Genomic DNA, 24,817 nt, shown 5'->3' with positions numbered 1-24,817 from the left:
AGAGAACTGTAGTTGTTTTGTTTAAGTGCACAATTTACAGACTGAAGAAATGCTAAGCCCCTACCTGAACTTAACAGAAGATCAGTACCCATGGAGCATGGTGCTGTCAGTGCTGTGCTATGCTATTGGGTGCCAATAGCTATGCAGAACTGCTGGTAAATCCTTGCCATTGAGAAACCGTCCTCATTTGCAAGGATGCTAATAGCAGTCATTTCACACTTGCTTCTCCTTTGCCTTTCTTGGCCCAATTAAAGAGTACAGCTAGTTAAAGATAGGCAGCTAGTCAGTCTGCAGTTAACAGCACAACTGTGACGCAGTAGATAGTGGGGCTGAAAGAGGCTATACAGATAACCATGCTTAAGCAAAAGGCAATAAATTTGAGGCTGGCAAAAGTTGTGCTGTTTGGTTAAGCAAATTATTCCGTTATCTAACAGGTACGATGGAGTTAAGGGTATCTTTAGCGTACAGCTCTGAAAAGACCTTAAATCTAGATTGACTGGTCATTAACTTCCTAATTCTGAATGGGCCTGAAACAGTAGTTGGCATGTTGAAACTGCCCATTCCTTTCAGGTATCTGTCCTTTAATATGTCATGGAATTTGGTACCTTGTGCATCCAGATGCCCAATACATTTCCAGAAGAGCTATGTACGTCTTTTCTGTTGCTACTCTTTTGGGAAATGAAGGACATCTCAGAGCAGCAAAATAAATCAATGACACAGCAGAACTTAGGCATTGTTTTTGAACAACTTGGCTCCATTGTATTACACAGACATGACTATTGTGTTTTATAAGCTTTCCAAGATGCTTCTTGACATACTCACCGTTATAAATTAAAATGGTAACTGAAGGCTGGTATGTTTTGGTCTGGAGAATCCTTCAGGGCCTGAGAAGTCATGAACATGAATATCTTTGGAGAAACGAAACAATTTATCCAACCAACTTAAAGGGAAGCTCACCCACAAAGCTGAGTGGAAGACTCTTTCAAACTAGAGATTGAAAATTTGACCAGGAAGCGCTGACTCGCGTATCCAGGATTGTATAGCTTTCTGCGATACAAAGTCCAGATACGTTGCCTGAGATTGTTGCGAAGCCAAGGGTAAAGAATAGATACCTTGTGTTTGGGAAGGTTACCATATTCCTTATCTTCTAGCACAAGAATCATGACTCTGGCCTCCAGGTTCCTCATTTGTCTGCTCCCTGCCCTGTTTGCTACTGTGTTACCTGTCTTCTCCCTGCTCCGATGTGCACTCCACACAGAGACTGTGGGTCACAGTAGGTGACCCACTGCAGATTACTCCTAAATAGCTACTGAAGCAAGTGCCCCTGGTCCTGCCCTTCAGAAGCTTAATTTGTTGGCTTGGAGCTTGATGCAGCGCTTCAAAGAGTGTGTCTTTATCCAGCACTAACTGACCCCCATCTGAAATACAAGAAAGATGGTAGCTCAAAAGTGTCCAGAAACACTTGAGGAATTTTTTAGGATAGTACAGTGGGAAGGACAAAATATTTAGTAGACCTAGGGAGGCCCCTTCTTGTTCTCTGTTCCTGTAATTCTCTTTCCAGTTCCCATTTAGGTCCAGGTAGCTGTGAGCTTTATTTACTAATGCTGCTTGTAAGTGTGTGTAATACAGTAGCTTTTGACAGCAAGAAAACATGATATTAGAACTACATGGGAAAAAATTAGCTTTGTCTTTTTTGTGTTGAAAAACCAAAGTCAGTATTTTAAGTATTATGCTTTGGTATTTTCATGTATACACATTTATGTCCTTGTGTGTGCCTTCTCTATGCCACTGGGGGCCCTCCATACCCTCCCCAAATGCCATTCTCATCCCCTTCCCCCACTTAATTGGCCTTTCTGCTTTTGCTTCCTGCTGCTGCTTTGCTTTCTGCTCACTGCTCTGTGCTCTCTACCCAGTTTGCTGCTCTATTTTCTGCTCCCTGCCCTATTTGCCACTGTGTTACCCGTCTCCTCCCTGCTCTGATGTGCAGTCCACACAGAGACTGCCTGCCTGTGCCGCTTGTGGCATGCATGTGCAGGCTGGCCCTCCCTATTCTACACCATAGTTTCTCAACCTGTGCTATGTGTACCCCTGGGGGTCCATGAGACACAGGCAGGGAGTACACGGGTACCCTAACACACTCTCGCCCTCTTTTCATCTCTCTCTCGCCTTCTTTCCTCTCAAAACTATGGCAAAAAATTTGGTGCACTTAGAAAAATTAAATTCCCCAGTAATAATTTAGTGTTCAGCCCCCCTAGCTTTGGCCAACATCACCTCTAGCTCAGGTACATACTTGAATTGTGCACCCCTGGTGTAAAAGGTGGCAACCCAACCTGCACCAGATCAGACATCTGTCATTCATGGCCTTATCTACAACAGCCCTTCTTCCAACATATGGCACACATTAGTCTGTAAATATAAAATCCCCTGGAAAATTGAATGTTGGGGTACTTATGAAAATGTTCAGAAGTTAGGGGGTACTTGCTAGGTTGAGAAACACTGCTCTACACTATCTTGTCATACTCATTTTAAGAATTATCTGAATTGTGGCTTCAGAAAAAATCTGAATAGCAAATTAAAAACAGTATGTTAGTTTAAGATGGGTAAAAGTCTTGTTACTTTTCCATTTAAATAATGCCAGTATGCTTTGTAATTACAATATCCAGATGTCAGGAAGTTACTATTGAGCAGACTTCAAATTCAGTTAGAGCCCTCTCTTAGAATAACTTTAACTATTTATAATTACACTTTACATTGCAATTAGTGGCTTTTCTTGAAAAGAAAACCAAGCACCTAACAATCTCTGAGCACAATCTTGCCTTTTTTGAACACCCAAAACCTGATGAGAGTGGTCAGCATGGCAAAGGGTGGAGGTTATGGAACGTGTCACCAGAAATGAAGTGCTGGTTAGAGGAACATTTGGAGAAATTTAGATGGGAATGATCCTGCCTTCAGCAGGGGTTTGGACTAGATGATCTTCTAATGTCCCTTCTAGCTTTATTTTTCTTTGAAAAAGCTTTTGATTTTAGAGCGGGTTTTTCCATCACAGGGATCCACTGCTTTTGTTAGGTATGAAAAGCTGTAGTGTTGGCCAAGCAAAAGGTTTGTCATGTCACTTGCTTTATGATGTGCTCTGGCAGCGTACCTGTTGAACTGCGCTCATCCCATCCCTAGTTCCTGCTGTCATTAGGTGCCCTCTTTCCAAGGCAGGCTCTCAATTTTACATTCCTGTTACTGTCTTGATTTTTATTTGATAGATGGGCATTGTGTCTGCTTGCAGTGAGGACAGGGTTTGTAACTAGGTTCCCAAGATCCCTTATCAGGGAAGCTCAGGCGGTTGTGTATAGTCTGTGGCGCTCAGTACTTTTTCAGTAGATGGCCAAGTTGGGCAGAAGTTGAACCAGAGTAGTTGGGGCAGAGGGGGTTCCATTCATCATGACAACTGGCACGTGACAATTGGTCAGTCGTAGGGTGAGAAACATGGGTTGTGAGAGAATCTTTAATTGATTGTCCCAGTGGAGGCTTCCATCACCATCGTTTTCCAACAGAAGTTTCTAGCCAAGTCTCTTCTTTCCCTGAGTTTCCCTTAGTCTACTAATGTGCATTTGCATGTAGGCAGCCACCTTTTGGCTCAAGTATTAAACAATCCAATGTTTCTCCATAATCTTTTTAAATTGGGAAGATTTTTCTGTTCTCCGTTAGAGGGAAAAAAATCTTAATTTATATCGAATGCTCTTGAGCCAAACACATTAAATAAAGTCATCCATGTATTTCTGAAAATATCAGAGAAAGGGGCAAAACATCCCGTGCAGATTGAAGACCTGTCAAGACTCAACGGTGTTATCAAACAAAAGGAACATGTGCATGATAGTGTTAGAGTGCAGTTGTTGCCATGACAGTTCAGGAAATATCTGAGAGAGAAGGTGATGTCTTTTCTTGGGCAAATTGCATGGTTGGGACAGATCTTAGGCAAGCTTTTGAGAATGAAGTATGCCTGCTGAAGTCTGAGAGAGAAGTGGACACATTGCATCATAGAAAATTAGGTTTTGAAGGAACCTCAGGGAGTTGCATCTAGTCTACCCCCCTGCTCAAAGCAGGACCAGCCCCAACTTGGATGATCCCAGCCAAGGCATTGTCTAGCCGGGTCTTAAAAATGTCCAAGGGTGGAGATTCCATCACCTCTCTGAGTAACCTGTACTAGGGCTTTAGTACCATCCTCATAAGTGTTTTTACTGATATCTAACCTAAACTTCCCTTCCTGCAATTGGAGACCATTGCTCCTTGTTCTGTCATCTGCCACCACTGCCAGCTCCATCCTCTCTCGAACCCCCTGCCAGGTAGTTGAAGGCGGCTATTAAATCCCCTCTGTCTTCTCTTCTTCAGACTAAATAAGCCCAGTTCCTTCAGTCTCTCCTCACAAGTCATGTCCCCCAGCCCTCGAATGATTTTTGTTGCCCCCTGCTGGACTCTCCAGTGTGTCCACATCCTTTCTGTAGTGGGGGCCCAAAATTGGACACAGTACTCCAGATGTGGCCTCGCCAGTGCCAAATAGAGGGGGAAGAATCGCCTCCCTCACTCTGCTGGCAACACTCCTACCAGTGCAGCCTAGTAGCTGTTTGCCTTTTTGGCAACAAGGGCATTATAACCCCCAGGTCCTTTTTTGCAGAGCTGCTGCATAGCCAGTTGGTCCCCACCCTATACCAATGCATGGGATTGGTTTTCCCTAAGTGTGGGACTTTGCACTTGTCCTTTTTGAACCTCATGAGATTTTCTTTTGGTCCAATCCTCCAGTTTAGGTCACTGAATCCTAGCCCTACCCTCCAGCATATCTACTACTCCTCCCAGTGTGGTAGTATCTGCAGACTTGCTGAGGGTGCACTCTAGCACATCTTCCAGATCATTGATGAAGATACTGAATAAACTGTGTCATTCCAAGAGATGGAAGACATCTTTCTAGACCTCTGGAGAAGTTTGTAGCCCGTGAATAGTCCATCACTGATGACAGTCATGAAAGCCAGCTAGAAATTGCATCAAGTCCAGCAGAACAAGTCTCTTCCCTACAACCTCCAAGCAATCAACTCCTTTGTCACAGCTTAGCTCAAACTTGTTTCAGTTAGTTCTAGAAAATCCTTTATCATTGTGTCTGGAGCAGACTCTGCAGAGGGCTTTGTGGACAGCAAGATTGAGAACTCAGAGGGGCCTTGAATCCACCCCTTTTTGGTTTCTGTACTGCAGTAGTACGTGTGGTGTCAGCTCGCAAGGCCTTATCCATCACTTACTCCCACTTGTATTCTCAGAGGAAATTCTGTAGAGACAGAAGTGGTAGTAATAGAAAGCTGTCATCTATTACGATGACACCAGCTTGCTTGTGATGCTATTGAATTTTCTGCCGGGTCAAACATCTGTAGCTCTCTGCCACAAATAAGATACAAATACCATTTTCACAGCCAGCCTTGCTCAGGCAACCTCTGATGGGATGAAGCTTTTCTACAAATCCCTGGGAAAAAGCTAAATGATTTATCATATTTCAATAAAAAATCTCTGTTGGAAGAAGACTCAGTTACTTTACATCTAGGGGAGGTTTTCCCTCAGATGAGGGGCCCGTTGAAAGTGTTGGAGAAGAATACAGTTTCATGAAACTTCCTTTAACTCAAGACTCTGTATCCCTGAAAGATGTCTCCAAAGTCCCTTGGCTTAATTCTAGTGATAAAAGTTATTCCAGGTATATTGTAGTGATCAGAACTTTAGAGGCTTTTGCTGGGACTTGAACTTGATCATCCTTAACTTTTGTGAATGACTCACTTCATAAAGAGTTATGCTGATTCATCTGATTTGATAGGGTTCTGCCTGGGATTTGTGTTGTTCTGTAGATATTAAAGAGTCTCATCTTGGTATGTTAAAATAACCGGTCACCAAATGTTTCTCTTCTTTCTGTGCATGTTATCAGTTGCAGGCAGTGCCCTTTGACCTGTGCTCTACTGTACAGGTCTTTTAAGAAACCGATCGTTTTAGCACTATTCTGAAATGAGATGTCCTCTAGGTACCCTGTTATCCAGATCAGTGTTTCCCAATCTTTTCCAGCCCAAGGCACACTTGTATTAATACATTTTTTTTCTGCAGCACACCTGGTAAGGCATTCCCCATCCCCATACAATGATGAGTTCATTGTAGCTCATCGCCGCTGCAAGATTGTGTGGCACACCTGTTCATTTCTGATGCCACACCGATTGGGAAACACTGTAGATCTAGTCAATCTAGATGACTGCCTGGTGAAAGCACGGTAAGGAATGCAGCAGTTGGCCACATAGCTTGTGTGGGAGAATGGATGGCCCAAACTATTTTGAAGTAAATCTTCAGAAAAGTTCCTTAATTCATCAAATGACTTGCCTGTTTGCAGGTGTTAAATCAGCCCGATCCTACTAAATGAAAATTCCCCCCTCGTTTTGGTTTTTGTTTTTGTTCCAAATGTTCACAGTTGTATGCTCCAGAACTGATGCAAGTCACTGAAGCTTTCTTTCACTAAGGACTTGGCAGTTTGTTGTCTCCACTACCTTTGCATATGGAGTAATTCAGTTTTTCTCGGTTTTCTTCAGTGAAGGTTGAGGTGTAAAAATTTGACTGGCATATCTGACATGTCTTATACATGTTGTCATTTCAAGCTTTTGGTTGATACTTCAGTTGTTATTTCTTTAAATAATAAAACTTCATAAACAAAATACTGGATAGTGGAAACAGAACTTGCAGTGCAGGTATTCTGTGGGAGGGGGTGTGTTCAGAAAGCAGTGAAGTCTTTCCCAGAAGAACTTCCAGGCTGTTTAGCTCAGTTGGCTAGAGCATAGTGCTAATAACACCAGGGTTGCAGGTTTGATTCCCAGTTGAGAGCAGATAATCTTACAAGGTCCCTTCTAGCTTTACTTCTCTATGTAATGTAAAAGTTTCTAAACACCCAGCAGTAATAAGAGGCAGACAATTAGGCAAGCATTTGCTGTATGTTTCTACTACTTTACATTACAGCCTTAAGAAAGTCTGTGGATAAAATGCTGTTTAGCTGCCATGCAGTATAAAAATAAAAATGTTCCTTCTGAGTTTATCCAAACATTTTTAGTATGACCAAGAACTTTGACTGCCACCGAAAAAGTATGAAATTGTGAGGGTGAGAATGGGAAGGTGGTTGTCTGTAGTCCACAGCATGAAAATGTTTGATAGACACAGTACCAGTCAAAAGGTGCAAACCATTTTCAGCTGCGGGCTATTCCAAGTCAGTTTTGGTAACGTATTTGGAGCTGGGATAAATTTTATTCAATTTGGATTGCAGTATTACAGGGGGTTTTTTTAGGTTTCTACTTCAAATGAAGGGAACAATTCAACAGCTAATTGAAACTTCTAGCTAACTTTTATTTTTAAAAGTGGATTAGGAAAAGTGTTTTTTAGTGCTCGAATTTTTATAGTACCCATGTTGAGAATGAATCAAAGATCATATACATGTATATATCATATACATTTGTTGCATATGATACTGTCTCTACCTCATTGATTACAGGGTACAAAATCTGACATATTCTCTAAGCACTTTTTTCTTGGTATCCTTAATGATCTGATTGTTTGGAAGGATATGGAGGATCTCAGCAAACATTTCCCAGAAAACAAAACAGAGACCAGCAATGTAGTCTGGATGAATATTAAACTATTACTAAAGCTTCATCGTATTTTTTTCTTTGGAACACTTTCAATAACAGTTACTGCAATTTGTCTTTATTGGCTGTTGGTGGTCAAATAGCAATTCATTCCCTGTGGAACAAAAATAAACTAAAACTTGTCAGGATCCTTGTGGAAGGACAGGTGTCCTGTGCTGTACTTGCATAGTAAAGTTAAATATGAAAGCGAAAGATATTTTGGTAGCTGTTCCTAACTTTCAGTAATTTCTGCTCTGTCCACATGTATATGCTCTTGACTGTGGCATATCTGACTTTGACCATTGCACGATTCTAGATGTACTGTCAACAGTTACTGTAGAATGAACAGAGTGGAAAACCTTGGCTTGCAAGTACAAATGAAACTCCTCTTAGTTTAGGCCAAGGGACCTTGTCTGGCGTAGGGATTTTTTTTTTTTTTTTTTTTTAAACACAAGGAGCTCCATTGAGGATCCCGTTTAACACCAATGCACACAGTTTTATGCTTCCAGCTTGGTTTTTGTAGTAAGCAGAGTTAAAACTGCAGTCTTCGTTCAACTGAACTATGTCCGAGTTAGGGGGGAAAACATTTCTTTTTCCCCTTAGTCTCAGGAAGACTTGAGAGAGTTGATGTGTCCTGTCATCATCAGTCAAATAATCCTAACGTACCTGATGAATTTTTCTGGGAAAGATTCACGGCAATTCTTCCTTCCTCCCTGAAACTACTTTGAATTTTGTATGTTTTCATAAATTACTAACAACAAGCATTTATTTATTTTTATGAGCAATTTCAAGCAATTAAAACTTAATCTAGTTTTATAGGATGGTTATAACCTGATTGATCTTACAGTATTTCTGTGGACTTATGTTGATGGTTGTTGCTGCAATTTATTAATATTAACGTTATTATAATAGCACCCTAGATGTGCATGACAGTAATAGTATACTCTAACCCAAGTGCAGCAAAGCTTAACTAGATTTAACACTGATATATCAATGCATCTCTAAAATAGCTATCCATCAATATGTTATTAATAACTCCAGTGCAGTAAGGTTATTTGAATACATTTCAGAAAGGCAAAAGTAATTCATACAAAATAATACAATTGCTGACATCCCTAAGTTTTCAGTTGAGGAGCAAACTTCCAGAAACCAGGTAGAGTGGGATGTATTAAGCAGTGCTCCTCCAGTGTCCACTTCCATGGCTTTGACCCACGTTAGACTGCAGTTTGCAGCCATACTTTTTTGTGCCTACTTGTTGCTGAAAGTGAAACCTCCTTAGCATGCATCTGTTGCCTGTAGTAGTATGAATCAAAACTCACTTTCAGACAGCTAATATAGTTCTTCTATATAATGCTCATGCATGCTCCAGTTCTGCATGTCTGCTGGCTGTCAGAACAATGTATAAAGAATTTGGCCCTGCCAAGTATTTAAAATTTCCCACAGGAAATGATCTTGCTTTTATACCTGTATGAGAGTTTACTAGTTGTGTACCAGTAGCTGTGTCTCTAAACTCTGTAACTAAATGTGGAAGATGTTTTTCTTTCAGATCTGACGTAGAAACTAGATACATTTTAATTAACTCTACTACTTACAATATTATAATTGGGGATCCTGGTTTTCTTTGATTTAAAACAAATCCCCAGTTTTCAGTTAACAAAAAGTAACCCCAAATCTACATTTCTACACTATTAAAATGAACCCCCCCCCTCTCTCTTTCTATCTGTATATTAGTGGCATTTCATTTAAATCACAGAAAAATAAGGATTTGGGGTTACTCTTGTTTTTTAATTGAAAATTAGGGATTTTTTAAATCAAAGACAGCCAGGATCCCTGATGATGATGATGATATAGAAAAATGAGTACTCTCTTCCTCCTCAGGAAAATGCTTTAAAAATTATTCATGCTCCTAGCTACAGTTCTCATGGACAGTATGCATCGGTCAATGACTTTAAAACATTAAGTGAGCCAAATAATTGAAATTGGCCACTTGCTAATGTAAACTATCCCAAACATTTTTTAATGATGATTTGCTTCAATGAGGGGAGAGAGAGATTATATCATAACTTTTGGAGACCCTTTTTAAAGTGTAGCATCAGGATATATAGGGGAGATAGGTTGCATGTTGAACATAGACCATTGAAGTCTTCTTGTGGAGCAGTTAAACAAATTTGCGTGGTTTGACAACACTGGGTTTGAAACCTGCCAAGAAAGTAGTAGGAAGTCTTTGTATCCATTCAGATGAGGTGCTGAAATGTTTAGAAAAGCAAACTAGAGCATGACTGTTTCCAACAGTTCGTTCTAAAACTGTTCCAAGCAGATCTTCAGTTATTGCTGGGAAGGGGGAGAAAGTTCTAAATTATACCTTGTTTGCTGAGTTGCACTTAAAACTAAATTATCTGTTTTTAATAGTGCTTCTGTTTTTTCTGTGCAATTTTATACCAACAATTTGTCACTTAGGCAAAAAATTTCAGGAATGTTTGTTAAAATTTGGGTGCCCAGTTTCATCATCGGTTTTCTACACCTCTGAAAAAGAAACCCTATTTATGGCTCCTGTTGATTTGATTGAAGAGCGTAACATTAATGATCCCTGGGAAATGTGGTTAGATGTTCCAGACTCTCACTGAACCTCCAGAAAAGGTGGCCAGCATCTGAAAATCTGTCCATTAAAATCTGATTCCCCACATTTATCCAGCTGGGTTCAGCGTGTGGATGTGTCTGACTGAACAGGGAATGACTGCCTCATTTCCTTCTCTCTTTTTTATTTTTCTTTTGGGGTGTAATGCAGCACAGTACCGTCGGTTACAGATGCACTTGAGAAAGATTATGATTTTATAACCACTTCCAGTACTAAATTTGTTATGGGAAATTAATTTAGAAGTTAGACAATTGTGTTATCATTGCTGATGAAGCCTGCGTTTAATTGGCTAACTTTTTTTTTTTAAGGCAAGACTAATAGGAATCATGTTTAATGGCAGGATTTTCTTTCAATCAATGTGTTTCATAAAAAGTGAATACCTTCGTGTCAAAAAAAAAATAAGTAGCATGTTTTTCAGGCTTGCTAATTTTAAACTCCTGCTCCACAGAATTTTTCGACTATTTTATATCTCATAAATGTAATACTATGCATAAATTGATAGCCTAATCACGGAACATGTCTTTAATAGTTTCACTCAAGATTTGTAATTAGTATCTGGGTGTTTACATTATATCAATTTTTTTGTTTTTTTCTAAGCTGTATTGAGATCATTCTTTGTTGGTGATGCAATATTTTGCATTGTATTTCATGCAATATGTGCATGCTGAGTTCAAACTTGGGAGGCTTGTCTGTGAACTTAGAGCTGCTCTCTTTCTGATCTGTGGCCAGCCGCATGTGATCTGTATATTTTGATCTTTTTCTGTTCTGTAGGCATGGTCCTTGTACGTAGTGAGAATGGGCAGTTCCTGATGATTCCTCAACAAGCATTGGCGCAGATGCAGGCACAGGCACATGCCCAGTCCCAATCTCAGAATACCATGACTCCTCGTCCGGCAACACCTACCAGTGCTTCTCCAGTACAGATTTCGGCAGTCCAGGTCAGCTCATTAATTTCTATAAGTAAAAAATAGCTTCCTTGCCATTTCTCTGAGCATGTAGCACTCACATTGAGAGACTCCATTATTGGCTTGACGAAGCATTATGTCAAGTTGGTGTCCAGGATGCTGGACTATGCGGAATGCTGATCTGATCTTTCATGACGGCTCTTGTATTTGGACTCTCAAAGTTTGGGGTTTTTTGCAGGCTCCTGGAGCACCTATTATTGCACGGCAGGTGACACCAACTACTATTATCAAACAAGTCTCTCAGGCTCAGACAACTGTACAACCCACAACAACGCTACAGCGTCCTCCTGTAGTACAGGTGAGTTTGTAGAACCATGCAAATGGGCCATTAAAATATTAGTTACTGAGAGAACCTGAAAGCATCCTTGAAATTTGACAGTAAAATACTGTTTGAGAATAATAGCTCTAGATGGGAGTTTTGAGCCTGGAAGACACTTTCTTCCCCTCCTGAAACTTCAGATGTAATTTAGATCATCTTGTGAACCTCAGCAAAGCTGCTTTCAAAGGCAGTTTTGAAGGCAGCTTTTTAAAAAGCCTTTGGCTTAAATTACATCTTACACTTTCTCCCCAGAAAAACTGGTACACCTTTACCATTGGATTGGAACACTCTTTAACACTAGAAAACTCTAGTTCCATCATTGCCTCTGCTTAAGCTTTTAAAAAGCTTGTAATTAAAACTCTCCCTCACATTCCTTTTAAGTCCTCTAGAGCTTCTCGATACTGCCAATTTTTCATCTCCTTCTTCCAACTCTTCTCTTCGGTTTAAACCCCAATGATGCAAGTGTTGAGACCTAATCCTAATATGTGCAATTACTGCTTGGATGTAATGGCATCATCACTGATAGTTCAGGATAATGCTTGGAAGCTAGTGGCTAAAATGAAAGATTAATTTTCATTCTAATTTTAGTTTTTGTAACTAAAGTTGTTTTACTTTTGCTCTGTGGGAATAATATTACCTGTTAAAGTGGCTGGAAGAATTCTGATCTCTCTCACTTTTTGAATCAGGCTTAAGATTCCACCAGGGCAGCCATTATTTAAAGTTAAAAATTGTGTTTAAAAAAACTGTGCATGTTCACTGTGGTTCTGATAACTTCTAGAATTATAAATTGGTTAAATCTTAGAAAAAAATTGCTGTGTCTACCTGCTTGTCAAAAGGTGATGGGTAGCTCTGAAAGCAAAATCTGTAGTTCTGTAACTTAAACAAAAACCAATCATTTGTTTGAAAGGAGTGGCATTAAGAAACGTATCTGTTTGGGTATGTAACAAAAAAATAAACAAACCAAAACCTAAGCTATTTTAATAATAATTTGCCATTTGAGTATGTTTCCCTGCTAAACATTATACTGCCTTTCATCCTGTAACCAAAAATCATGCGGTCCTTAATCAACTCTGAGTTTTAAATATGTAGCATTTTGTGCCATCTGGTGGTTCTTTCTCTCAACTGCAACAGATGGCTTATAGTAGAGCAATTAATTTGAGCGTTTATAGCAGCTGGGAAAGATGTTCCACTGTGCTGTGGTTTGGTTATTGCCTCTCTGTTGGCTTGATGGTTCAAGAAGGCAGGTTTTTGAACATTTCATGTGTGCTAATCTCATGTCTGCGTTCTCTGCAGCCTCAGATTGTTCTGGGTGGTACTGCACAAACAACTACATTAGGAACAGCAACAGCTGTACAGACTGGAACTGCTCAAAGAACAGTGCAAGGAGCAACAGCAGCCTCCACTGCTGCCACAGTAAGACTATGGTTATCAGCTCAAAATATAAATCTGCATTTAAAACATTGTGCCCTTCTTTGTATGTAGATCTAGGTAATTATCTCAGAATCAAGAGCATATTCGAGATGTGGAGTTCCCAGGGGTTCTGGAGGTCTTGGACAATGACATTTAGCTAAAAGAAATATAATTTAAGATTCAGGCTAACCAGTATGATTGGGATTTTATTAACTGCAAACATTTTGTTTCTTGTAACACAACATTTGTATAACACTCAGCAGCAGAGTAAAGCACTCAGAATAAATCCTTACAGAGAAGTGATTTACGCAGTGGCCCAGAGGGGGAGGCAGTGTCAGAATGGGATTAGAACTCAGGAATTACTGTTTCTCAAGATGTGTCTAATGTCTTCGGGATAGGCAGTGAGAGAGGGAATAAGAGATTGAATCAAGGTGGAGTGCTCTTTGCTTTACACTGGGGGGCAAGGATGATAGCTACTTGCTTCTGCTGTAATAATATGCTCTCTGAGCAGGTTACATGGTGCATGCAGCTTGACTTTTTTCCCAGATACCTTATAAGCAGCCTAACTGAAAAAAAATATAGCTAATATTCTGTGCTGTGGTGTTGCCACATGAGGAACTTACTCCTCTCTGACCACAGTTGCCACAAGGAGTTCTTGCCTGTCTGTTGATGGGTTCCTGTCTTTGCCTGGTCTTAGGAGAAGCCTATGGGATTTGTCATCTTTTCGTTCACAATGGGCTACTCGGGCTCAACCTCCAGCCCACAGGCCAGATGTAGCTAGTGAAGCTTGTGTGAACAGTTTGTCACCAGCATGTAAGCGGAGGCGAATTCACTGACAGGCAAAAGGAGGGTATAAGCTTCAGTGGTGTTCACATGCACTGACATACCAGTGAACTCAGAGCTTTCATGCAGCTCTCGAGCCTAGGAACTGAGCACAGCCACCATTCACCTGCCCCTCTGCCACTCACCCCAACCCCAGATTCAGCGGCAGGGAAAACTGGAGCTGAGCAGCAGCAGTGGTGCTCAGTTCCTGGGCTCCAGAGCTGTGGGAAAGCTCTGAGCTCACCAGCATATCAGAGCACAGGCTCTGGCTGGAACCGCAGCTTTCATGCAGCTCTGGAACCCCTCTTTTCCCTTCTGTTGAATTCAGTGGGGGAGCGGAGGAGTGAATGGCAGTGACACTCAGTTTCTAGACTTCAGAGCCCCATGAAAACTTTTTGACAGGTGGAAGACAAGGCAGTGGAGACCTGCCCTTGGCATCCCTCCACAAGCGTGCTCATGGGGCTCAGGTACAGACAGGGCTGGGTACAGCACCTGGAAAAAAAAAGTTGTTTCAAAGAAAGGTCCAGTGCAGAGTATGGTCCCACTGCCACCACGTTCCCAAAGCACACAGGTGACCCTGGTAAGGCACTGAGAGCTGAGAATAAGGTGCAGTGCTGTCAGCTGAGCAAACTCCATCTGTCACCTGAAAGAATTCTTTAACTATCTTGTGGAATATTATGGTTGGTCTTATTTTTATGTAATGGTTCTAAAGTGTAAATATTTTTATTAAATTTGACATAATGCAGTTTTATTTTGTATTAATAAGCCTAACATTACTACAAATATATGTTTTCCTTTCTAATATTTCCTAATTAGAAATAAATAAAATATGTATTTTATATTTTATTTTATCTAATATTTCTAATATTTCGTAAAATACTTGATATTAGTATATGCAGTAGTATAAAACCATAATGCTTTTCTATGCAGCCTTTTGTCCATTTCTGATTTTAAGGTTTGGCCCTCTTGTATAAAAAATAAAAAAAATAAAATGTTGAGCACCATTGTTCTAAAGGCAGTGGTTTTCAACCCATGTACCATCCTGCATTACTGTCAGGTAACAGATGCAGATAAAACATTTTTTAAATGGAAGTAAATATGCTGGTGAGCTCCAGGAAGTAAGTTGTGTGCATATGGCTCACATAACACACTCAGAGCTGCAAGTATGGCCCGCCATGGCAAATAGGTTGGGAACCTTCATCCTTTCCTCGGGTAACTTTGGCATAACTGCTTATATGCAGGTACAGGTACTAATCTTGCCTTGTAGTAAGCAGTTTCTCTCTTCTTTGTAAGCAACTCTTAAAATAAGATATTTGCTATACAGGTGACTTAAAGTAACAGATAAAAGAGCATGTTTGGTAGACTTCCAACTCAAGAAGCACCTCTTAATTCATGTTCTTAACTGTTTTCCTCTTCTATCCTCTAATAGGAAACTATGGAAAATGTGAAGAAATGCAAGAATTTTCTGTCCACATTAATAAAACTGGCTTCATCTGGAAAACAGTCTACAGAAACTGCAGCAAATGTCAAAGAGCTAGTGCAGAACTTGTTGGTAAGAAGTTCACTAAAAATATTGATAGTTCAAGAGACGGTTCCTTGCCAAATTTGGTCTCCAGGCTGTTTTGAAAAAACTAAGTTTTTGTAAAACTTAAGACGCATCTTACAATTTCTATGCCTGGTATTTATCTTCTGAATTAAAATGGAATTAAAAAAAATTCTCTTTAATATTTGTAATTTGGCCATCATTTAGTGAAACTGCTTAGCCTGTTTTCTTGGTCTAGCATATGTGAACTACAAAAAGAAAAGTAGTATAAATTGTGACTAAGTTAGAATTTTTTCTAAAAATTATACTTGTTTGTGGTGGTAGGGATAAAGTTGATTTTTCTGCGTCAGAATGGATAATTAGCCTAATGTATTCAAGTGTGCAGATTCACGAGTAGTTAATTACAGATGGGTTTTTGGACAATATATTCTAATGACAAAACATAATTTAGTTAGTATCTGTGGAATATTTAACCTAATTTGTCCTGCTGTATATTTTAAACTTAAAAATGCTTTTTTGAAAATTGTGACTCTCCTAGACTGGAACAAGAGATATTCAAGATCTGTCCGTAATATTAACATTTCCAAGTAATGACGACGTTTTATTTTTCACACTAAAGTTAACCAGGGCCATGGAGTTTTTGACTTTGGCAACCTTTTTGTCTATTGGATTTGCAGTGACTCAAACGTCACAATTAAATTTTACAAAATTGTTGTCACCATCACGTTGCTGGCAACTAAAAATAGCGAGAAATTACGGGGCCTTTAGAAAACAGTGATATTTTCTAGATGCACGAGTAATGTGAAAAAGTTCATTATTCAGTGAATTTAAATGTACATTTTATTTCATAGGATGGCAAAATCGAAGCGGAAGATTTTACCAGTAGGCTGTACCGAGAACTTAATTCTTCACCTCAGCCTTACCTTGTGCCTTTCCTGAAGGTAATAGAACTGCCTCTAATCCTTTTATTGTCTTTCACTGCTTATGTATCTGTAACAATGAGAGAAGTGCATCTCTTAATAAGAAAGATATAAATCTAAAACAGGACATGTGAATGTTTTAAATATTACCCAATTAGGATTTTTTTAAAAAGGCTGTGCAAAAATATACAAAAAGGTATTTTTTTCCCTCGGACTCAATATTTTTCCAATATTTTATTGCCCATACCAAATGATCCTCAGTTCCATGGCTGTGTCTAAATGAGTATACGAAAAATGGGGAACATCAATATTATTCTCAATGATCTAAGCAGTTTACCTCTGGTTGGCCTAAAGCTGCTGTAACAATTTGTGCTCCTTCTTGCAGTCTTGTTGCAGACTAAGGATTGCCTGGCTTGGAGACAGATATGTATCCTCTCATCCCTAGAGGGAGTCTTAGTAGAACTGATTTGAAGCATGCCAATTGGGCAATGCAGAGAAACTTGCACTGTTGGCTCTTGTGGTTTTACCTGTTTTTAAAGTGTCAAGTTTATCCATAAAAGGAAACCTGTTATTTTTTACTTGCACTGGTACTCATGAATGTAGTAGGCAGTTCACAAAATATAAACAGTGTCTTGCCCCAAAACACTTGCAGGCTAAAACTGGGACAAAGGTAACCAGACAGCTGCAAAAAGGGGAGTACAAGAAAATAATACATAACATAGTTTGACTAGTGGATGTGCTCAGGGTGGGGTAGAGTTAAGCATGTATATGCAAACTTCATACTGGCATTTCCTGGCTCTTGAGTGTTGGACACAGCTTTAAATCACAGGAGCAATTCTTTTCTTTTTAATAAATAAGAAATAAGAAAATATTTAATTATGCAGCAAATCTTACGTAAGATTACACATTGTTCTTGAATCTTAAATGCAAGTTACAAATACAACTTGAACTGTAAAACTATCTGGGTACATCTGCACTCTAGTTGGAGACATGGCTGCAGCACATGTGGAAATAACTATATTGTAGCTAACTTGAGTACCAAGAGCAGTGTAGCTGTGGCATCACAGGCCCTCAGCAAAGTACTCTGGATTCCAGTGCAGTGCACAATGAAGCTCATGCTCCTACAGTTATCAGTACCTGATCTACCAGGTGAAGGCTACTTTGGGTATGCTACATACGCTTGAGTTGTATCTCCTGATATCAGCATAGACGTGCCTCAGACCGATATTTTTCACTGCTTGAAATTAAAGAAAAAGGCATGTTTAATAGTGACAAAGATGCTTTCTTTCAGTGTTAGGACTCCACTGTGTTCTAGGATTTTTGTACGTGGAAAACGTTTAACTGTAGACCTATGTGAAAATCAACTCTTGCCTTCACTTTTCTGCAGAGGAGTTTACCTGCCTTGAGACAGTTAACCCCAGATTCAGCGGCTTTTATTCAGCAAAGTCAGCAGCAGCAGCCCACGACGCAAGCAACAACTGCTCTTACAGCAGTGATGCTGAGTGGCTCAGTTCAGCGCACAGCGGGGAAGGCTACTGCCACTGTAACGAGTACTCTACAACAACCTGTAATCAGTATAACACAGCCTACGCAAGTTGGGGTTAGCAAACAAGGGCAATCTACACCACTGGTACGTAAGCTGAAGTGCATCTTCTATTACTGCACAGTTTCTTTTTCAAAATACAATGACTTTTCTTCTTAAATTAATGGTTTAGCTCAGCCAGAGCTCTTTTTGCAAATGTTTAAAGAAGGTAACCGCTAAGAAGAAAATGATGTATAATTTTAAATACATTGATGATTAAAGGGCAGTATTATTTCCTATTTTACTTTTAAAATAAAATATTCACAAATCCTTTCAGTTATTGCATATCCATGTAATGAATTCTTAGCAGTGTTTTAAATAAATACTGATCAGGGTTTTAGGAGTTTGTAATGATCCAGTGTAGTGAAAGAAACTCTACTTCAGCTAACTTGTGGATTTTTCCACCCTGCTGAAATGTAGATCATTTGGTGCTTGCATGAATTTGACATAGGAAAGTTTTTTAATACATCATTTCACAAAAACTCATTAGGATACAGTGTTTATAATGCTTGTAAGTGATCTGATCAACAGATTGGCATATGCAAGGTGGCCTGTTGCCATGTTGAACTTCAGATTTGTTCACAGATGAGAATATTTTGGTATGTTCCATTGTAGATGCTTTTACATGGTCCTCATCCTCATGGCATGCAATGATGACAGACAGATATTTAGATAGTTATCTTTCCAGCATTCCAGTGTAGGGAGTGTTCCTTTCCCAGTTTGCAGGTGAGGAACCAAGGCACAGAATGATGAAGATGCCCAAAATCAAACAAGAAGGTTGGCAGAGAGGGAACTTGGTGGTCCTTGGAGTCCTGGTGACTCGCAGTGTTGCTCACAGGAGCAGTCTTTCTCTGTGCCTCCAGTGTTCAGGAACACATGTACAGATCACTGTTCAAGGTTGGCTTTCACCAATAAACAGTCAGACGCCCATCATCCTTTTGTCCTTAAGGCAGCTTTTTCATCTGTTACATTGGCCGTTCTGGATACATTTGTTGCGTTATCTGCTTAGAGTTGACTTGTGGCCCTCAATTGAAGGGGAAAAATCCTAGCAGCATAAATATGTGTGTGTGTATAATTCACTTCTCTGCCGTCTGGGAAAGCACAGCAGAAATTAAATGCAGTCTATAAAATGTTTTTCATTTGGTTTGAAAACACACTGATATTTGAGGAGGAAGTAATAATTAGCTTAACCGAATGCTCGTACATGTATGACACAGGGCCCCCTACACCATTATCCACCTGTATGGAGCAATGGTAGAACAACAGGAATAGTTTGCATTGGGAAAATGAGGGGCAGAGATAACTGACTGACTTGCTGAAAATAATGATGAATTAGTGACAGGGATATAATAACTAAGATGTTCCTTCCTGAATAGTTACCTACTTAAAATGCTACTGAACACCATATCCTATGTTGTCTGCAGTCTTTCCTCAATTTCTTGTTGACCGTTGTCATCCAGGAATTTTCATGCGTGATAAAAAGGATAGGTTACTTTTAGCAATCCAGGTAGTATTTGGATACCATCTGGAAAGAAACAGTAAGTGGCAGCAAATCAGTTTGACTAACATGTATCTAATGGGTCTGTCTTAGTAAAGCATTCTATCATAGTATTCGATTGCAACTTTACAAGCCACTCTGGTTGTAGTTAGTAGGCATGTTCAAAAGAAAAGCTTACTTTTAAGTAAACTTGTCTTCAGTTCATTAATCTACCACTTAAATGTTTTCCCATTTGTTTTGAGCAGAATAAATGGTTCTGAAAGGCTGAAAGAACTGTTTTGACCCTTAAAAAACAGTCTCATTTCAGATTTTTAGGTGGCTTATCCCAGCCTCTGAATATGTAATATATTTAATTGATCATTTTGTTCCTACATATCTTTAAGAATCTCTTGGTGATATTTCCTATAAAAAAGAAACATAATGCATATGCAACAATAAATTTTGTCATTATAAGTATTTAAAAATAAATAGTCTAAGCATGTATTGATTGCAGATTTGCTTTTGCCCATGCCCATCCATTCATCAAACTGAAGACAGATATAAGGATTTGTTTTTCTGCACCTGATTTTAAACTGGGTACCATCGTTCCTCAGATAGTTTACTTTTTTTTTCCTTTTCACTTTTTTGCAGGTTATCCAACAGTCTCAAAAAGCAGGGACGTTAATAAGGCCTCCACAGGTAACGTTGACACAAACCCCTATGGTAACACTGCGGCAACCCCATAGTCGTATTATGCTCACAACTCCTCAACAAATTCAATTGAATCAACTTCAGACAGGTAAGAGGAAAAGAGTTTTTCAGATATTCTTTAGTATTAAAATAATAAATAGAAACCCTTAATATTGTCTTATAAAACAAGATTGGTACAGTAGTCCTAAGTGAATATAGTGGTTTTGCTTTTGTCTATTAATAAACTAACTTCCTCTTATGTAAATCTGAAAAATATTTTACGAACATAAGGGTCACTGCCTCCTTTGTACAGGTGACAGAATGACATGCCTAAGTTTATTCATCAGGCCAATGGCAGAGTTGGGAACAGAGTCAACTAAATTCAAGTTCACTACTCATTTACTAAGGCCCCTAGTATGATGTGCAAGGCAGCAGGTGTGATTTTTTTTTTTTTTTTTTTTTTTTTTTTTGGGATTGAAGATTGAATTCCAGTTGCACCCCTTCTGCTTGTCAGTGCAAGTTGAAAGCCTGGCAGGTCAAAAGCTGGGTGCCTGCAGGTCCAGGGCTGAAGCTAATAATCAGTTGATTGTTGTTTCTGACCAGGGACTGAACTAGGGTCTTGAATTGGTTCTGGTGTGGTCTGGAATTGAGGCTGGGGCAGCTACCATTCTGAGCCTCTCATAATTAGTTGATTGTCAACCCTGACTCTGGACCATGTTGGACCCGGTTTGAGACCCTGGTGTGGTCCCTGGCCAGACCTGACAATAAGCTGATTGTTGGCCTTGGTCCTGGATCTACTATACCTTCAATTTAAGGCGCCGTACAAACCAGCCATAAAAACGTTCTACTTCGGGGGTGTTAAAGATCTAGCCCAGTGTTGCCCTTGGGTCTCAGACTGGGCTTGCATGCTGCATGTGGCACGCCCTGGATAGGACCCATGTGCAGTGCGCGCTGACACGATGCAATAGATGCAGCACGCAGGGCTAGTCTCTTGGCCCAATCTGGCCAGTAGGCCAGTCCCGTACTGCTCATACGGCCCATGAGCCCTGATAAAATAGCTACTCCTGTTCGACATTATATATAGAACATTTTTATGTGTGGCTTGCCATTTTATGATGCCTTAAATCACATGTATGTGTAGCACCCTTGCCATTTATGTCATGATTAACATGTTAATCGTGGCATAGATAGAGGGGGCCTAAGATATACTGCTAGCTTTGCTGTGTCTTCTTTAAATTGTTTAGGGCCATATTCTCTGTAGGTCTATATGAAAGTCCTATTGAAATGAGAGGAAACCACTACATATACATATACATTCCAAGGCAAAATTTCTTGTGTCACTCTTTAAAGCTTCTATACTGGCAAAAGCTCCTATTTTGCAAGCTTCATTTTTTTAAGCTGCTTGTTTTTTGTTCCTACTTTCTCAAACTCTTTATTTAAAAAAAAAAAAAAAAAGTAAAAATAAGCCAAATGGTATATGGTTTGCAGTTACTGACCCTTTTCTTTATAAGAATTATATGAGGCATAAAAGGGGCTTGTGATGATTAGGTTTCTGTGTGAGTATCAGATTTGAATTCTCTGTAGCTATATCATAACAGGTGTCATTTGTCTAAACCATTTAGCATGTAGTGCTCTAATGGCTGGGTTGCAAACTCAGGAGTGGAGTGTTTAAAGTCAGTGAAAACAGCTGGGAGGGAGAAGGGCAACTCTTTGTTACCAATATTTTTATTAGCATTGCAGCCCTTATTAAAGCAATAATTTTGTGCCAAATCGGATGTTAGCTTTACCCAAAAATAGATAACGAAGTTTGAGTCTACATCACAAGGGAATACAAATCCTGATTTTATCTTCTTGCAGTACCTGTGGTAAAACCAACAGTATTACCTGGAAACAAAGCTATTTCCACTATTTCAATGCAAGCAGCTGCCGCTCAAAAGAATAAATTGAAAGAACCTGGAGGAGGTTCTTTTAGGTAAGAAATCAAGCCCCTTATGTGTGCACATAGGGCCTGACCCCAAAGTCCACTGAAGTCTAGCCTTTGACTCAGGGTTAGATAGACTTGCAGGAAGAATAGAAATGGGAAGTATTTTCTCTTCATTTCATCTCTGCTCAGACTTCCTCCACTCCAACTTATTGTGCTAAGCTTCTACATCTGGCACATTTTGTAGCAGCACTATTTCTGGTCACGTACTTTTCAAACAGTGAAAACCTGAAGAGAGGACATGGTGGGGGGGAGGAGAACATCCAGGGAGAGCAGGACTACAAAAGGATGCCCAGGATTCCACCCTGGTGCTGCGTGACCTAAAGAAGGTCAAACTGTTGTCTATTCAGTTAATGATTTATTTTATGCAAAGTGAATAAAGATGGATGTCCAGGTTTCTTGTGCAGTCTTGTAAATTTGCTCTTCCATGAAGAAAGTTAGAAAGCATGTATCATTATATGCATTCACAGCAAAACTTGTCCCATTGCTACCTGCCTGAAGTCACTGCCACACACTTGTTGAAAGGGTGTAGCTAGTAGTGGTACATGCAGAGAACTGTGATTTTAAATTAGTGTAAGGCATTGACCTCAGAATAGTTAATACTAGCTTTTGCATTGCATCCTCATAGATTGGTAACGTTTTCCAAAATGAGAGTAGCTTCAGGTTTTTAATGAGCTTAAAGTCCTTTGGGCTCTTAAATTTTTTAAAATTAAAATTAAGTTAAAAGGGATCATGCCATGTGATGGAGTGTATAAATCTATGCTGTCATTTGGCATATTATTTTCTCTTAAATTCTTTTCTTTTATTGGCGCCCAGTTTGAGTCCTGCTCTTCCCAACCAAAAGTTTTACTGTGATGTGTAGTCCCTAAGCTAAGCTAGCAAGGTACTTTCAGAATATGCAGTGGTGAAGGGGCATAAGTTGGGGTGGGGGGCGTTCTGAAGAATATCTTAATTCTGAGTTTTACTGTTTTAGGCAACTGGAAAGTTAATGGCCTTCTAAAAATTGTATTTATTTATTGTGAAAGAGTAAAGTTGATTGTGCCTAGGTACTAACAACTGAAGAGTTTATCCTGTGCAGATGAGATGTAGGACATACTATGCAAAATTGCACTGCAGCTGCATATCTATAGATACACTGAATGTTGATTTTTTTTTTTTTTTCCATAATTTTTTCCCTTCCTAAGGGATGATGATGACATTAATGATGTTGCATCAATGGCTGGAGTCAACCTATCAGAAGAGAGTGCACGGATATTGGCAACAAACTCTGAATTAGTGGGCACGTTAACAAGGTCTTGTAAAGATGAAGCCTTCCTCTTTTCAGCACCTTTGCAAAGAAGGATATTAGAAATAGGTATGTTGGCCCTTGCTATCCTAACTTTTACAAACACATAAATTTCATTAGGTCTCAGTTTCAATATAAATATATTTAAACACAATGAAATATGCCAGAATAGTCATTTTATGTATTGGTGTCTTCTGACAATCACCAGCAATTACTAGATGCATGATAACAGAAGGTTGACAAGCTACTGAGACATCACATAAACTATAAAAATGGCTTGAGCTTGTATTTGCGTGTCTTTTATTGGATGTTGTATAATACGATAGATTCCAAAAAAGGGGGTGGGAGGAGGTAGAACTTTTAAAATTGTTGAACATTATATTTACTGCTAATGTGGTAACCTTTATAAATTGGTGAATTTTGTAGACTAGTGAGAATACAGCCTCTTTCATTTTTTTTAAAGCTAACTTTTAAGATTTCATAGCATATTAGTAAATGTCATGTACTATGTTTGAAAAATTAGGACCAGGAGACACATGGCATACAGCTGAGAAATGCACTAAGGCCTTTATTTTTCACTTGCTTATTACATGGACATCTGTGAGGCTTAAGTTAGTCGCATACTATCTTTACTGTAATATTGGTCTTTGCAACTGTGCAATACTAAAAGCTATATTTTAATTTTGATCACAGGTAAAAAACATGGGATAACGGATATCCATCCTGATGTAGTTAGCTATGTGTCTCATGCCGCACAACAGCGATTACAAAATCTTGTGGAAAAATTATCAGAGACTGCCCAGCAAAAGAATATTTCTTACAAGGTAACTGTTTTCTTTAATTGTGTAAATGGTAGTGTTCAGAAGAATATTTTACCTTTGGGCATGTGTGCTCTGAGTGCAGCCTGGACTATACTACAGATTGAGACTGATTTTTAAAGAGGATTTCCAGTCTTCCTCTTCCAGAACAGAATCATAGAATCGTAGAAGTAGGGTTGGAAGGGACCTTGTAGATCTTCAAGTCCGACCCCCTGCCAGGGCAGGAGAAAAAACCTCAAATGACACTAGCCAGGTAGGCATCAAGCGTCCTCTTAAAGACCCCCAGGGTAGGAGCCAGCACCACTTTCCTTGGAAGTTGGTTCCAGATCCTAGCCACCCTGACTGTGAAGTAGTTCTTACAGATGTCTAATCTAAACCTCCTCTCCAACAACTTATGGCCGTTATTCCTTGTTATGCCAGGGGTCACTAGGGGAAACAAGGTCTCTCCCAAACCCTTCTGGTCTTCCCTAGTGAGCTTGTAGGCAGTCACCAGGTCCCCCCTCAGCCTTCTCTTGTGAAGGCTGAACAGATTCAGGTCCCGCAGTCTCTCATTGTGGGGTCTGCCCTGTTGTCCCCGGATCATGCGGGTGGCCCTCCTCTGGACCCTCTCCATGTTGTCCACATCCCTCCTGAAGTGAGGCACACAGAACTGGACGCAGTACTCCAGCTGTGGCCTGACCAGTGTTGCATAGAGGGGGAG

General features: G+C 39.7%; 1 protein-coding gene across 1 annotated transcript in view; it reads left to right on the top strand.

The window, feature by feature from the left end:
* TAF4 (TATA-box binding protein associated factor 4) overlaps positions 1 to 24,817 on the top strand; it is a 58,170-nt gene that overhangs the window by 18,386 nt on the left and 14,967 nt on the right. The window contains exons 3-12 of the mRNA XM_019548089.1: positions 11,077 to 11,243; positions 11,449 to 11,568; positions 12,883 to 13,002; positions 15,251 to 15,373; positions 16,216 to 16,305; positions 17,672 to 17,914; positions 19,995 to 20,142; positions 21,891 to 22,005; positions 23,199 to 23,368; positions 23,993 to 24,123. Of these exons, the coding sequence (XP_019403634.1) occupies positions 11,077 to 11,243; positions 11,449 to 11,568; positions 12,883 to 13,002; positions 15,251 to 15,373; positions 16,216 to 16,305; positions 17,672 to 17,914; positions 19,995 to 20,142; positions 21,891 to 22,005; positions 23,199 to 23,368; positions 23,993 to 24,123 (1,427 nt within the window). The remainder of the gene's footprint in view (positions 1 to 11,076; positions 11,244 to 11,448; positions 11,569 to 12,882; positions 13,003 to 15,250; positions 15,374 to 16,215; positions 16,306 to 17,671; positions 17,915 to 19,994; positions 20,143 to 21,890; positions 22,006 to 23,198; positions 23,369 to 23,992; positions 24,124 to 24,817) is intronic.

Source organism: Crocodylus porosus, unplaced genomic scaffold, assembly GCF_001723895.1.
Source record: "Crocodylus porosus isolate Cpor-Errol unplaced genomic scaffold, CroPor_comp1, whole genome shotgun sequence".
In the NCBI taxonomy this organism is placed as follows: Eukaryota; Metazoa; Chordata; order Crocodylia; family Crocodylidae; genus Crocodylus; species Crocodylus porosus.
The sequence above is the reverse complement of the archived record's forward strand: the minus strand, read 5'-3'. Positions and strand labels throughout refer to the sequence as shown.